Source organism: Dipodomys spectabilis, unplaced genomic scaffold, assembly GCF_019054845.1.
Source record: "Dipodomys spectabilis isolate Male_0828 unplaced genomic scaffold, ASM1905484v1 ptg000365l, whole genome shotgun sequence".
Taxonomy (NCBI): Eukaryota; Metazoa; Chordata; class Mammalia; order Rodentia; family Heteromyidae; genus Dipodomys; species Dipodomys spectabilis.
The window spans coordinates 9,187,132-9,203,314 of NW_024871042.1; the positions used below are offsets into that span (position 1 = coordinate 9,187,132).

At 44.8% G+C, this 16,183-nt stretch overlaps 1 protein-coding gene across 1 annotated transcript in view; it reads left to right on the plus strand.

Moving 5' to 3' along the window:
* Positions 1–200: 200 nt before the first annotated feature.
* The window catches only part of Pygb (glycogen phosphorylase B), a 47,339-nt gene continuing 31,356 nt past the window's right edge, over positions 201–16,183 (plus strand). Inside the window, exons 1-2 of the mRNA XM_042666437.1 lie at positions 201–544; positions 14,641–14,742. Of these exons, the coding sequence (XP_042522371.1) occupies positions 302–544; positions 14,641–14,742 (345 nt within the window). The 5' untranslated portion in view covers positions 201–301. The remainder of the gene's footprint in view (positions 545–14,640; positions 14,743–16,183) is intronic.

Consider the following 16,183-nt stretch of genomic DNA (forward strand, 5'->3'; position numbering starts at 1 on the left):
CAGATTCCCCTTTAGTCTTCTTCTTGCTCTAGTGCAGGGTTAATGCCCATTGTAGGGGCAGCGCCCCCCAGACAGCAGGAAGCGCCGCTCAGCCCCCTGTCCCCGCCTCCACCCCATCAATCTCGGGGCCCTTCCCCACCGCGTGGCCCCGCCCTCGGCGCAGTGCGCAGGCGCGGCCGGGACCAGCCCCCAGACGCCGCAGTCCCGGGCGCCAGAGACGCCGCCGCAGCATCCGTGTGGAGGGTGTCTCGGGGCCGCTTTCCTCGTCCACGCCTGTGGTCTTCCGCCCTCGGCCAGCGCGATGGCGAAGCCGCTGACGGACATGGAGAAGCGGAGGCAGATCAGCGTGCGCGGCCTCGCGGGGCTGGGCGACGTGGCCGAGGTGCGGAAGAGCTTCAACCGGCACCTGCACTTCACGCTGGTCAAGGACCGCAACGTGGCCACGCCCCGCGACTACTTCTTCGCGCTGGCGCACACGGTGCGCGACCACCTGGTGGGCCGCTGGATCCGCACGCAGCAGCACTACTACGAGCGCGACCCCAAGGTGAGGCGGCCGCGCTTCCCCGCGCCCGGGCCCGGGCATCCCGCCGCGCCGCCGCCCCGCCCCTCGACGGGGCCGCCCGCCGCCCGCTGCCCGGCGAGCCGCGGCCTGCACTCCGTGAAGTGACCGCGAGCGATGCACCCTCCCGGAGAGGGGTCCGGCCGGGGGGGGGTCACCCCTCCGCGCCCTCCCTCCCTCCCTCCTGTTCCCGCACACCTACAGCCCTCCTCCTCGCCCCTCGGTGGCTGGCTTTGGGTGGGCGCCCACCTCCTCCGCACTCGGTCCTCGCGAGTCCGTGGCACAATCGCGCGGGCCGGCGGAAGGCCGCGGGAGCCCCGCGCCTGCTGGGGGTGGGGGGAGAAGAGGGTCCGGGAGGAGCGTCTGTCTTTACTGCAAATCTCCGAGGCCTGGAGTGCCGGTGGAATGTTCTGGCAAGTTTTTAGCTGTGAGTTTGCAGGGGTGGCTGCACTGCTGATGCTTTTTCCTTTCTTGCTCCCTCTCCCTCCCTCCCTACCCTTTTGTTTTTCCTGTGGCAGCGAGAAGGGAGGTCTGGGACTAGGCCTCTTGGTTTTTATGGGCTGGAAGGTGGTGAGAGAAGCAATCTGCAGGGAATTAGGGGTTTTTGTGTTGTGTGTTGGGTAAGCCTGATGAGAAAAATCTTGGTGATGCTGCTTACAGGGAGAGAGATCCAAAGCCAGAGATGGGAAAGTACTCTTTTGTCTTTGAGGTTCTTACACTATCTCAGAGAACTTTTCTTGGGTTAAAGTTCATAGAAATTGCTATTAGTAATTGTTAATTTTTTATAGTTTGCAAATTTTGTCTGCAGTAGAAAACTGCTCTTCATTGTTCTAAACGCTAAAACATTAATGTATCCTTCCAGATCTTTCTCTGGCCTTAAATATCACACATGTATATTCGTATGTTTGCATGGTGTTGTGGCTTTTCTGTTTATCAATATGTAACTTTTTCATTTAAAAACAGCAGTTCCAAGTCAGTCTTGTTTTCAGTTTGATGGGTGTATCATAGTCTTGGACAGCTTCCTGTTGTCATCTGTTTTGCTCTTGACCATAGAGAGTTGTGTCTCTCTTAGGCTAAGGTAGGGTGGAACTGGGAAGGAGATAGATCCATTCGCAGGTCTGAGGCCATTTAGCAAAGATTTGATTTGCAAAATTCACCTGGGCACATTTGCTGTGTTGATGGCATTTTATAGTATTTTTGTAGGGCATTAATATATGTTTGATACTTGCCAAGAGTAAGATTGATTGCTTTTCCAAACTTCCTGGGGCTTTCTTTGTTGTTGTTGTTGTTTTCTTAAATAAAGACAGTAACAGGACAGATATTTTTAGCATATCAATTAGACTTTTTCATATTTAGTATGCAAGACAGCTTAGGATGAAGTGGCTCCAAATGGCTAAAGCAGGTTATTACAACAACAGTTTAGGATGACTGCCAGGGAAACTGGCCAAGGGGCAGTGGCCTCCCCAGAATTCCCTGCTAATAGAGGAGCTCTGATAGACAGAGTCATTTGAATTGTCCAAGCATCGGATGACAAGTACAGAGCTTTGCTTGCACATTCAAGGGCACTGCCCAGGAGCCAAAGGACACCTTAGAGCTCTTGTAGTGATGGGCTCAGGGATTAAAGATTCTGCCCTTCATGGGCAGAATCAGCTCCTCTATCAGAACAGGTTTTCCTATCCTCAGTGAGAAGTCTGTCTTGATTGTCTGTTGCTGGGTGGAAATCTAAAAGTTCCATGTTTGCTTAGTAAGGGGCCTGAAACTAGCCTGGCAGGGCTTATGAGAGGAAGTAGGCTTCCAATAAAATCACACAGCCATCTCTCTCAATAGCTTGAGACCCAGACTCAGGGTACCACTGCAATGTTAAATTTGATCGAACATAGCTTTTTATTATTTTTGTCTTTAAAAATGATTGCTAGAGAGGAAACTAGAAAATAGATAAGCATGTAGGAAAAGTTAATCTCACCACCTAGTAATAGCATGTAAATGTTCTAAATATTTAGTGTTCTATATATTTTTTTCTGGCAGTACTGGGGTTTGAACTCAGGACCTTCTATTTAGTAGGTGGATATTGGTTTTTAATCACATAAACTAGGTTTGGGTTGAATCTATTGTTTCGTAACTCTTTTAGTTCTTTATTTTTAGTAACAGCAGAAATAAACTTGAGAGCTTAGAGGAAGATTTCTGTTTTGTTTTGGAGACAAGATTGCTATGTTACTGAGGCTGCCTCAATTTTAGATTACAGAGGTATGCATCACCTTTTGGAAAAATTTTTTCAAGCAACCCACCTGGCAAATCACGTCAAAAATTTTGGCTAAAAATGAGAGCTCTGAGCCAGGTGGTTTACACCTATAATCCTAACTATTCAGAAGATTTGAGGATGTGAGAATTGTGGTTCAAAGCTAGCCTGGAGCCTGGCGTCGGTGGCTCACACCTGTAATCATAGCTACTCAGGAGGCTGAGATCTGAAGATTGCAGTTCAGAGCCAGCCCGGGCAGGAAAGTCCGTGAGACTCTTATTTCCAATAAACCATTCGAAAACTGGAAGTGGAGCTGTGGTTCAAGCAGTAGAATGCTCGCCTTGAACTGAAGAGCTGAGGGACAGCACTCAAACCCAGAGTTTAAGCCCCACGACTGACAAAAAAAAAAAAAAAAAGCTAGCCCGGTCAGGAGAGTTTGGGAGACTCTCATCTCCAGTTAAACACCAAAAAAAGCCAGAAGTGGAGCTGTTGTTCAAGTGCTAAGCTCTAGCCTTGAGTAAAAATGGTCAGGGACAGTGCCCAGGCCCTGAGTTCAAACCCTAGGACTGGAAGGAAAAAGGAAAAGAAAAAAAAAGGAAGTCTGTACTTGGTAAGAGGAAGCACTTGTAGTTTGGTCAGAAGTCCGGTCTGAAATGGTAGTCCCTAAAACTCCACACAGCTCAGAGATGTAAGAACTGGGAGGCAAAGGAGGGTCTTGTATGAGTCAAACTCCTTTTATAATTCTTTCTTCTGGTGCTGGTGATTGAACCTGGAACCTTGTATGTACCTGGTAAGTAAACACTTTACCACTGAATTACCCCAGTCTCTTTTAACCCCAGTCTCTTTTTAGTCCTGGTTTTACCACTCATTTGCAGCCACTGATGGTTTGAGTGGATTTTTTTTTTAAACAAGTTCTTCCTGTGTATCATGTGTTAGCTTGGAACTCACTGTGTATCCCAGGCTGGCTTTGAACTTTCTACCCTTCTGCTTCTACTTTCCAAGTGCTGGAATTACAGGTATGTGCCCCCATACCTAGCTGGGTGTATGTCTTCACCTCAGATTTTTTTCCTTTTTTCTTTTTGTGTCATATAACAAAACAGTTTATGAATAAAATGCATCTTTTTTTCTGTTTTTTTATTGTAAAGATACTGTACAGAGGGGTTACAGTTACATGAGTAAGGTAATTAGTACATTTCCTATGGAGCATTGTTACCCCCTCCTCTCTTCTTTGTTTTCCCCCTATTATTCCTTCCCTTCCCACCTCCCCAACTCCTTCTTCTCCCCCTCCTCCACCAAGTTGTAAAGTTCATTTTCAACATAGTGTCTTGTACATCTCATTCCTTCCCAATCTTTAAAATGAAGGGAGTTAATTAAGCTAAATCTATTTGAGATTTCTGGTCCTTCTGACATGTTACAGTTTTGTGTTTGCTCATAAAATGTTTCCAGTTTAAGTTGACATTCTATCTTCATCCAGAAACAATTTATTACATCTTGCTAAGCAAGATATAACAGAAGGTTGAGTTTACTAAAGGCCTCAAAGAGAAAGTTGGGATGAGACAGGAAGAATAGAAAGTACAAGGTCAGGATACAAAATGCAGCCATGGCTACCAAAGCAAATGGCAGATAGTGCCCATTTATGGAAGTCACCAGATCCCATTGACACCTCTGGAATGCACAGATGCTTACTTTCTTCCAGGGGTTTTGGTAAACCTGGTTCCATACTAAGTAGTCACAGACCTGCCACACCTTTGCAGTGGGTTTGTTGGTCATTTATAACTTGGATCTATAAACTTGGCCTCATGGTAGTAATAGATTAAGGAAAAGCAACTCTACCATGGGGCCCAAACTGCTTTCTGTCTTAGATATTTCGAATAAGATAATCACAATGAATATGACTAGTTTTACAGCCTGGATGGGCCCAGGAGATAAAGGAAGATAATCCAGGGCAGTATTTTATAGCCACGGCTGTTCCAGGATCAGGTCTGAGGTTTTCTTTTAGTTAGTGGTAAAACTAGCTGCTTAAAGCTTTTTAAAATTCCTTCTTGGTGTGATGTATTTCCACTTGTATGGCTGATGTTGACCTTGAGTCCTTTGAGTAGGCTTCCCTGACAGCAGATAACTCAGTTATTTCCTCTGGACCAAAGTGGTAATAGGCTGCTGTTTTGGATTACTGATAACCCTGACTTTAGTCAAGTGTAAGGTAGAGTTAAGCCATCATTTTACCAGGTATGGACTCTCATCTGTATGCACCATAATTTTTCTTGGACCACTGTCTGGCCTCTGGACACTGTAGATTACTGTCCATCATTCTGGATATTTCTATGAAGATGTTTTGGGGGTAAGATTAACACTAAAATCAGTGTATATGATTTTTAAATTAAAAATTGGTTGCTACTGACTGGGTGTTCTACAATTCAGTTTAACTCTTGACTTTGTCTACCTGGAGTTAGTACAAACCTGCTTGCTTGCTTGCTTTTTGACTGTCTGGGCTTGGGCTTGAACTCAGGGCCTAGACACTGTCCCTGAACTTCTTTTGCTCAAGGCTAGCAGTCTATCACTTGAGCCACAGCTCCACTTCTGGCTTTTGTGTTTATTTGGTACTGTGCAATCAAACCCAGGGCTTCATGCATGCTAGGCAAGCACTGTACCATTAAGCTACATTCCCAGCCCCATAAACCTGTTTCACTTAGATACCAGTCATAAGTTAGAGCCTAGATTCTGGGTTTTTTAATTTTATAAAGACTGCTCACAAAACAGGGAAGTGCCTTACTTGTATCTATTAAATTGTTAGGAAGCCAAGTTTCAGTGGCTTATGCCTGTAATCCAAGCTACTCAGGAAGCTGAGATCTGAGGATCGTGGTTCAAAGATAGCCCAGCAGGAAAGTCGATGAGACTCTTTATTTCCAATAAGCCACCAGAACAAAACAGAAGTGGTGCTGTGACTCAAGTGGTAGAGCGCTAGCCTTGAGCTGAAGAGCCGAGGGACAGCACCCAGGCCCAGAGTTCAAGCCCCAGGACCGACAAAAAAAAAATTATTAGGAAGTGTACATCTTAGGAACCCATAGAAAGACAGGAACAGGGCTGGGAATGAAGCTGGGCTTTGAAGCTTCCTTGCTCTGCAGTTGTTTCTTTACATGTCACTAACCTTGGAGCTACCCTCTGGGACCCTTCAGTTGGGGATAATATAGGAGTTTCATCTCTGCAAAGAGAGAGAATGTGTGTGTGTGTGTGTGTGTGTGTGTGTGTGTGTGTGTGTGTGTGTGTTGTCTGTGCTTTTCTGTCTGTGCTATCCTTGAACCATGATCGTCTATTCTCAGCCTCCCATGTAGCTAGGATTGCAGGCAAGAGCCAGTAGCATTCAATGGTCTCACATATTTTTAAATGACTTTTTATTAAAAAATTGTTGTGGTGCTGGGGATTAAACCTTTAGGGCTTTGTGCTTGCTAAGCCCACTGTTTACTTTGCATAATACTTTTTCACAATTTTTTTATTGTCTTAGATGCAATTTTTTTTTTTTAAGTTGGTCATGGAGCTTGAACTCTGGGCCTTAGACTCTGTCCCTGAGCTCTTCAGCTCAAGGCAAGCACTCTACTACTTGAACCACAGTGCCACTTCCAGTTTTCTGGTGGTTAATTGGAGATAAGGTCTCATCGACTTTTCCAGCCCAGGCTGGCTAGGAACCGCAATCCTCAGATCTCAGCCTCCTGAGTAGCTAGGATTACAGGGATGAGTCACTGGCAGCTGGCTTGCAAATATTTTTAAATTCATTGTAGAGTTGAGTACAGCTGTTGGAAATGTGTTTTTTGACAGCAGAGGTCAGATGACCATGCTTGGGGTGACACAGGCCACAGGGGCCTCTGGGGAAACTGACCCTTCCCCTTACAGACCCCAGGGACAGTTGCCTCCTTAAAGGAGCCCTTCACAGCCATCAAAGCATACAACAGAAACGATTAGCCATGTACATAGTAATCGAATTACATGACTTTTCACAGATTTTGTTTCATATGATTACAGACTTTTAAAGGTTGCAAAAAAAAGACAATGAATTCTTCACTACTCATCCCCCAGACTCCCCAAATGGTAAATGTTTTAACATAATGGTTAGATCATCTTGTCTGTCACTCTAGGTATAAATATATTTTTCCTCTCAACCTTCTGAACACTGTCTGCAGCCTTGTTACCTTTTACCTCTAAGCACTTCAGTGTGTCCTGAAAATTGAGTTCTTACACAACCAGTATGTAGTGTTGGTTGTTTAAACTCTGGGTATTCACCCTGACATGGTGCTGCCATCTACATGTTCTGTCCAGCTTCACTAGCTGTCCACCTGGAAGAAAAACATATAAGATTAGGGATGTGGTTCAAGTGATCCAGTTCACTCCCACTATCACCAAACAAACACAAACAGCAAAACAAGATTTGTATATTAACAATATAAAATGTAATGCCACAATTATTAAAGATACAAGTGCCGAGCACTTGTGGCTCACATGTGTAATCCTAGCTATACATGAAGCTGAGATCTGAGGATTGAAGTTTGAAGCTAGCTCAGGCAGAAAAGCCTGTGAGAATCTTACTTCCAATTAACTACCAAAAAACTGGAGGTGGCGCTGTGGTTTAAGTGGTAGAGTACCAGCCTTGAGCAAAAAAGCTAAGGAACAAGACCCAGGCAGTGAGTTCAAGCCCAAGTACCAACACACACACACACACACACACACACACACACACACACACACACACACACACACACACACACACACACACACACACACACCCAGGCCCTGAGTTCAAGCCCGAGTACCAACACACACACCCAGGCCCTGAGTTCAAGCCTGAGTACCGATATACACACACACACACTCACACACACACACACACACACACATGCACACACACACACAATCTCATGGTCCAGATCACTTACTGCTAGTTGAGTTGGCTCTTGCCAAATCTGTCAGAGATAACGATCTTCTATTAACATTTTGTGACATTTTGTGAGCTCAACCACATGGAAGGCAGAAGACGGTGAATTATGAGTGTCACATTATGGAGTGCAAATCCATCTCTTGCAGACCTAAATGACTTCTAAGGTCCTTGTAAGTTCTAAAGTTCCATAATGTTAAGTTTTACATTTCCAAAGTAGACTGGACAAATGGATCTATGTTCCAGTGCCAGTTGCTAGAGCCTCAGTGGAAAGGAGATTGACAGTCCATGTTGAGAACAAGTATGCCAGTTTCCCATGGGAAGCCAAGTGTCCCTGACACTTATTCTAGTATAACATGTTTGTGTGTGACTTCACAGGCTGAAGTAGGTAATCTTCACATCCTATATAGTAAACACAATACTGGTTTTATAGCACTATTCCAAACCACTCTAGTAGAGACCAGGACTGGTCAGGGAAGGCCAAGACAAGCCTTGTCTGGTAGTATCTCTGCCCAGTGTCTCTCCTGCCCAGTGTTTATTCTCTCACTGGGCCTTAGTTTGCCCAGGGCTGTGTCTGAGATCTTGTTCAGCTCACAGGAAGGAGGGGCAAGTGTCTGAGGGGCAAGGATCCTCCCCAGGGTCTGTTGGTGGTATGCCATGCTCCTTGGCTTCCAATTGAGTCAGTAGTCTTTGTGTCTGTGTCATAGGGAGCCATTGGTGGCATGAGAATCATTCTCTGCCCACTTAGCTATTGTCTTGGATGGACAGAACCAAATGGACAAGAGGACAGGCCTCAAAGCAGACCTACCTGCAGCCTTCATCATCTTGGTGAAAGCAGTGACCAAGGCTTTGTTCTGAGGATTGGAAAGTTCTTTCCTTTTCCACCAGGCTATTCAGACACTTCTGTTAAACAGAGACTTTTCAGGAGAAGTCTCAGTTCTATTACGTAAAGAACAACATAAGGCTCTACCTATTGGTATTAAACTCCTCTTCTGAAGGGCCTTTACTCCTAAGGAATATCTACTCTTCATATTGTTTTTCACCTGTCTCTCCCAAAGAGCCTCATTTGCTCTTCTGTCATCTCCCTATTATAAACTTTGCATATAATAAAACATAATTTTTAAAATAAAAACAAGGGCTAGGGGTAGTTCAATGTTAAGTGTACTTGCCTAGAATGTTCAAGGCCCTGGGTTCAAGCCCCAAGACTTGGGGTGGGGGAGGGTAAGCCATTTCTAGGCTGTTTAATTATAGTTCCACTTCCTCTATTTCTGGGGTTTAAAAATCAGAGAATTAGGGGCTGGGAAGTTGGCTCAGTGGTAGAGCGCTTGTCTTGTATGCATGAGGCCCCTGGGTTCGATTCCTCAGCACCACATAAGCAAAAATAAAAAAGCCAGAAGTGGCACTGTGGCTCAAGTGGTAGAGCGCTAGCCTTGAGCTGAAGAGCTGAGGGACAGCGCCCAGGCCCAGAGTTCAGGCCCCACGACCAGACCTAAAAAAAAAAAAAAAAAAATCAGAGAATTACATGCTTTACCATTTGAACCATGTTCCAGTGCTTAGGTTGCTAAACACACTGTTGGAGGAAGGAACCTCATGAGAAAGGCCAAAGCCCCTTGCCATGGTACCCTGCTGTCATGTCCAGGATGAAGCAGATGAAGTAATTTACTAACCAGTAGTTTCTAAGCAGGAAGTCCTGGTGGTGGCTAGCCGGGAAGGACTGGTGAGCTTGAGATCATGGGGAGAGGCTAGGCAGTGCCTGGGACATCTGTAGACCACCAGACCTAGCCCCAGATGTGGCTGGACAAGGCCTGTGACCTCACATGCTATTTTTCCAGGACTACCATCATGCTAATTTATTAGGCTCTACCACTCTTCTTGAAAAGCCAGCATGAAGAGGGGTGCCAACACCAAATGAGGCCAAGCCTGGCCCCATGTAAATCCTGGAGTGGCTGTGGTGTTCACTGAGAGTGAGCCATTTTGCCCTGGTTCTCCCAGGTGGCTGGGGCAGACAGTAGGGATCAGACTACTGCCTGTAAAAGTCAAGTCTACATTTTCTTGTGTAACCCCTCTGGCAAGCCTCTTTAAGTTTGATGGTATAAACTATCTTCAGGAAACTGGAACAAAACAAACTCAACAACTGAGGAAGTATGGAAGTTCTTATAGCAAGTTGCACACATCACAACACAACATCATGTAGTCCTGAAGTCCGGTTCTTGGAGCTGAGCAGAGCCTGTAGCAGTGCTTGGCCTGTTGCCTACCCCATATAGTCTTCAATGGCTAGATAGTGTCTAGTGTCCTTTGATAGATCTATTCAGCAGACCTGGGGACCACACTGCTGCTCTGCTTATATACACGGCACTGCTTGGGAGGTTGCATGGTGTTAAACTTAGGAAAATGAAAAAGAATTTAATTTTTTTTTTTGAGTCTAGGTCCAACATTTTATGCCTCAGTGACCAGTCCTTGTAAGTACAGGTAATCATACTCTTGGAGATCAACTGTTAGACTTTACTTTTTCTAGTGACAGATAAAAGGTAGACATTTGGAGCTGGGCGCCAGTGGCTCATACCTGTTGTAATCGTAGCCACAGGAAACTGGGATCTGAGGATTGCACTTCAGAGCCAGCCCAGGCATGGAAGTCTGTGGGACTCCTATCTCCAATAAACTATTCAGAAAAAGCTGTAAGTGGCACTGTGGCTCAAGTGATAGAATGATAGCTTTGTGCAAAGGAAGTTTAGTGTTAGCATCCAGGCCTTGAATTCAATCCCCAGGACTGGGGAGCTGGGGCAAAAGAGGGGAGGGAAGGGAGGAAGAAGAGGTAAGGGAGACAAAAATGATATTTTGTCTGAAAGATTAAGCTGTTAGAACTTTTAAAATAAATACTTTTAGGAAAAGACAAAATCAAAGCATTTAACCATATTCTTCAGTGGTTAACCATTCAGAAAACTTCTTGGGAAGAACTCCAAGATAAATGGGGAGATAAACAGTACTGTGTGTCAGAAATTCCCTTCTCCTGGGCTTTCATTGTCTCCAGTTTCCACTACCTGTGGTCAGTTGTGATATGATGTTCAGCAAATTACAGATGTAAATCCATGTGTTTTAAATTGCATGTTATTCACAGTACTATGATACCATCTTGCACAAATCCAGCTTTGCCTGAGTCAAGAGTCATTCCTATGTTCAACAGGTGCACACTGTGTATACCCTTATGTGGTTCTTTCATTTGTAATATGGTCTCTTGCAGTATTACAGGGCATGTGCTCAAGGAAGTTTTGTTTAAGGCCCCAAAGCACAAAAATAGTAATGCTATTTGAATATTTTTTTTAAAGCTATCAAGTGCTTATTTTAAATGAGAATGTAGAAGTTCTTGACCTTGAAAATAAAAAAGCAGGCCTGGGAAGGTGGCTCAGTGGTAGAGTGCTTGCCTTGCATGCCTGAGGCCCTGAGTTCGATTCCTCAGCACCACATAAGCAAAAAGAAAAAAGCCGGAAGTGGTGCTATGGCCCAAGTGGTAGAGCGCTAGCCTTGAGCTGAAGAGCTGAGGGACAGCGCCCAGGCTCTGAGTTCAGACCCCACGACCGGACCCCCCCAAAAAAAAAAAAGAAAGAAAAAAAAAAAGCGCAGCTAGGAATGTGGCTTGGCTTAGTGGTAGAGTGCTTGCCTGGCATGCATGAAGCCCTGGGTTCAATTCCTGAGTACCACATAAACAGAAAAGGCTGGAGGTGGCACTGTGGCTCAAGTGGTAGAGTGCTAGCCTTGAGCAAAAGAAACTTAGGGACAGTGTCCAGGGCCTGAGTTCAAGCCCCAGGACTTGCAAAAGAGAAAAGAAAAAAGAAAAAGTTATACATAGATGTTGCTGAGATCTACAGCACAGTAAGGTATTTTTGAGAAGCCACATTCACACACTTTCATTGTAGCATATTGTTATATATTTTTTCAAATAGTAATATTATTTTCCTTTTGTAAGTCTTGCTGTTAATCCCTTACTGTGTTGAATTTATACATTAAAATATGACCATAAGTATATGTGTGTAGAGAAAATAACAATATATTCTGGTTGTGTATTCCTATCTGAAATGCATGGAGCCAGCAGTGTTTTTGAATTTGAAAGTTTGAAGTATTTGTGTACTTCATCTTTTCAGAAGTTTTCAGGTGATCAGTGCTCAGTCTGTGTAGGATTTGGTACTATCTACAGTTTCAGGTGTCCTTGGGGGTTTTGGAACTGATCCCCCTGGAAGAGGGAAGTACCAATAGATAGGAAAAAGGAGATTGCTGTGTGTGAACATTTAATTGGCAGTATTTTCTTAAGCAGTTGGGTTCTAATTGGCTTAGTATATTACTCCTTTGTTAGCAGACCTGCCTGGACAGAGTTCATGCTTCCTTTTCACTATGTAAACCCCATAAAATAAGTTGGGCCAAGTGCAGTATAAATACAGTGCAAGGTGATGGAAGTCAGTGAAGCAATGGACTGTGAGCCATTGTAAGAGCAGGTATACTGACAGGCTCTGTGAGGATTTTGTAATTTAAAGGATATTGGAATTTGGGTAGAATTTTAGAAGACATTCAAATGATCCAGAAAGGAGAAACAGGTAATCAAAGATTGGACTTACTTTGTAATCCTATCTTTTTTTGTCTTTTTGGATAAGTATATGCTTATGAATTTTTTGGCCCCTCATGTGTTGGTGTGATTTGGTACAAAAGAACAATGACCCAAATGGTAGAGCACTACCTGCTAGCAAACACAAGGCCCTGAGTTCAAATTCCAGTCATGAATTTGGCCTATCTCAATCTAATGTATTTTGCATTAATAATTAATAATTTTATTAATATAGTTAAACATGAATAATTGTTAATTATTATGTGACTATAAACATTAATAATGTATTAATCTTGAATTCTGCTTCCTTACTGAAGTTATTTATTAATTCTAAAAGCCTAAGCATTGCTGTGTTTATCTCCTCTTGTCTTTTATAATCTTGATAGATTTGATGAGTACTGGTTAGGAATTTCATAGCACATCCTTCAGTTGGGTTTGTCAAATGTTGTCTAGAGAGATTCATGTGGAGATAAGGTGGGATAGACCCCAGAGTTCTCCCTATGTCATATCCCAGTACCTGATCAGTGTGGCTGATGTTACCATAGCTCACTTTCCAAGCTGCCACTCTGGGGGTAAGGCAGAGTTTGGCCCACCCTCCAGTGTGAGGAATTCAGCTGTTTTAGCTGTTTTTACAGTCACTGCAGAGATCAGAAAGTATTTGGGGGCTCCATGGAGGCCATGCAGGACTGTCACTCTTTTTGCTATACCCATTGGCTTCAGTGTTCAGCCATGACTCCCACTTCCCTTGGTTGTTACTGTGGGATCTCAGAGTGGTTTTTTTGTTCTGCTCATTCTGTTTGTCTGTTAGAGTTCTTCTGTAAGGACGTTGTTTTCCCTCTAGGCCCTGTCTTTGATAGCACAACAGGGAGCAGTAGAAACTGAGCCACAGGTAGTTGGAACTAAATAAATACCCTTTTCCTAAGACAGAAAGCAGTTTCTAGAGGAACAGCAAGTGCCTTGAAAGGAATTGAGTGGACAATCCAGTTTTCAGGGGCATTCATTAAGAGAATCTACTTTGGAATTCACAAGGTTGTCTTGGCTCCCAGAACAGTGTTTGTGATTCTCTGCACCCGCTGAATGGGACTGAGGTAGAGGACAATGGAGTGTAACCGAAGTCTGGCCTGGCCTGTTGATAGACTTCAGTCTTTGCTCCCCACATTTAGTTCAGTGTTTTCTAGTTTGCAAAAATTTGAGAAGACAGGAAACTATTGTGTTTCTTTTCTGAGTGATCAGTCAGGTAGATAAGGGAACTCTCCTGAAAGCCTCTCCTGAAAGCCACCCCTGTGCTGAATAGGGGGCCACAGAGGAGCTTGCCTCAGGCTTCTAAGCAAGTCTGAGCTCAGCTCTTGGGGGATAGTGGTTTCTGAGCCACAACTAGAGCTCTTAATGCTCTGCTTAGTCCAGGAGCAGTCTGTCTGGCAACAGTTATACAGCACCTCACTTAGCATGGAAGTAGTGCACATCACCTGCCCCCACACAAAGCCACTCCACCCACCTGCAGGCAAATATACCTGTGCCTAGTGGAAATGGTGCCCCCATTCAGCCACCAGCATCTGCTGACCACACTATGATTTAAAAAAAAATGATTGTAAAGGTGATGGACCAAGGGGTTACAGTTACATCATCGGTCAGATCATGAGTACATTTCTTTAACAGTGTCACCCCCTCCCTCATTTTCTCCCAGTTTTTCCCTCCTGCCCCCCCCACTCCTGCACTGATGTTTATTATAATAGTACTTCATGTGTATTTCAAAGCTGTGCTCAGGTGGGTGACACAGACCTGCATTATCAGCTACTCTGGAGGCTGACATCAGGAGGATCAAAAAGGGAGGCTATCCCAGGCAAAGAAAAAGCCCAGGGAGACTCCATTTCAGTCAGTTGGCAATGTGCACCTATCATCACAGCTATGTAGAAGGCATACATAAATAGGAGAATTGTGGTCCAGGCCAGCCTGGGCAAAAATGGGAGACCCTATTGAAAAATAACTAAGAAAGGGTTGAGGTCATGGTTCAAGTAGTAGAGTGCCTGAATAGCAAGCACAAGGCCCTGAGTTGAAATACCAGTACTGCCAAAGGACAAGGGAGGACCTGTGCACTCAGGGTTTTCCTTTGTTGTTTTTCTCCTGCACCTCAGGGAAGTCTAGTGTATTTCCAGTGGGGACTTGCCCATGGGAAAGTGCTATGCATTTGAAGGGCCCCAGGTGGCTGCCCTTGCAAGTGCGGAGGCAGTATGGGATGATGGGAGGGGAAAGTCTTACCTCAGTGCCTCATGAATGTGCTCGTCACTCAGCCTTCCTGGTGCGGGAAATCTAAAAGTCTTCCTTTCCTTTCACAGCGCATTTATTACCTGTCCCTGGAATTCTACATGGGCCGAACGCTGCAGAACACAATGGTGAACCTGGGCCTGCAAAATGCTTGTGATGAAGCCATTTATCAGGTACGGGGCGGGGGTGGGGGGGGGGGGGAGAGGGGGAGTCCTCTTGGCCAGGCTTCTGGATGTTCTCTTGTGGCACACTGAGGTTTTAATACAGTTTCTCTCAGACGTGAGAATATCAAGATTTGCTACCCGGGGGAAGGGCAAATGTGCATTAGTATGTTCTCCCCTTTCAGAGGAGAATGGGTTGGTGGGCCATGCTCCCCTTCTCCAAAGGAAGAAAGTAAGAATTTGAAGAATAATAAAACGAGGAGCACGAAGATGGGATGAAGCCTAATGCTTAGATTTAGCAGTTTCTAGAAAACATTGCAGCCCTTGCTATAGGCTTAAAACATGGTAAAAGATGCTGGTACTGCATTTTTATTTTTTTAAACTGGTAATTGGTCTCTGGTTTCCTTCTCCCACCTCCAGGAAGCCTCCTGAGCTCACTGTACTTGCTGATTAAGCGAGGGCCCCTCGCTTCATGAGAATAAATGTCTCCTTTCCTGTAGGCTCCCTTTGTACTTCATCGCTGCACAGATGATTTCTGGCCTTTAGTAAAGCCGTACAAATATCTCCCCTCTGTTTTCCCTGGTATACTTGTCTCCACTGAAGTTTGCAGCTGCCTCCTTATTGATACGAATGTGGGAAAGCCTTCAGAGAGGGGTTTTCCTACTAGCACCCTGCTCCTGCCTCGGTTCTTGTTGGGTTTGAGGAGCTTGGGAGCTTTGTTGGAACATAAATCCAGCCATGGTTATGAGATGATTTAGCCTTCTTAGGACCCCTACCTCTTCCTCCATGGCTTTGTTAGTAAAATGTAACATTGTTGTCACAAAATACTTGAGGGGGGAAAAAAACTTGAAAGGTTCAGTTGAGCTTATGGTTTCAGCGATCTCATTGGGCCTGAGGTGAGGCAGTGTATCATGGTGGCAGGAGCTTGTGGTGGGAAAAGATACTCTGTGGCAACCAGAAAGCAGAGAGAGAGAGAGAGAGAGAGAGAGAGAGAGAGAGAGAGAGAGAGAGAGAGAGAGAGAGAGCAAGCAGAGGCAGTAGTGAATGAATACCTTTCAGGGCATGGCCCAGTCACCTGCTTCCTCTAACTAGACTCCACCTCGTAATAGTCCATTCTGCTGTGAACCCACCAGTGAATTCATCCATAGATGAGATCAGGGTTCTCATGATATAGTCACCACTCAAGACCCCACCTGCATTGAGTACCTACACAGTCTTGTGGGGACAATCTTTTTTTTTTTTTTTTTTGAAAAAAAATTTTTTTTAATTGTGAAAATACTGTACAGAGGGGTTACAATTACATGGGCAAGACAATGAGTACATTTCTTATCAAGCATTGTAGCCTCCTCCTTTGTTTCCTCTTGCCATCCCTTCCCATCCTCCCCTCACTCCCCCACCCCTTACTCCCCCCACCAAAGTTGTAAAGTTCGTTTTCACCGAAAGGACTTGTACA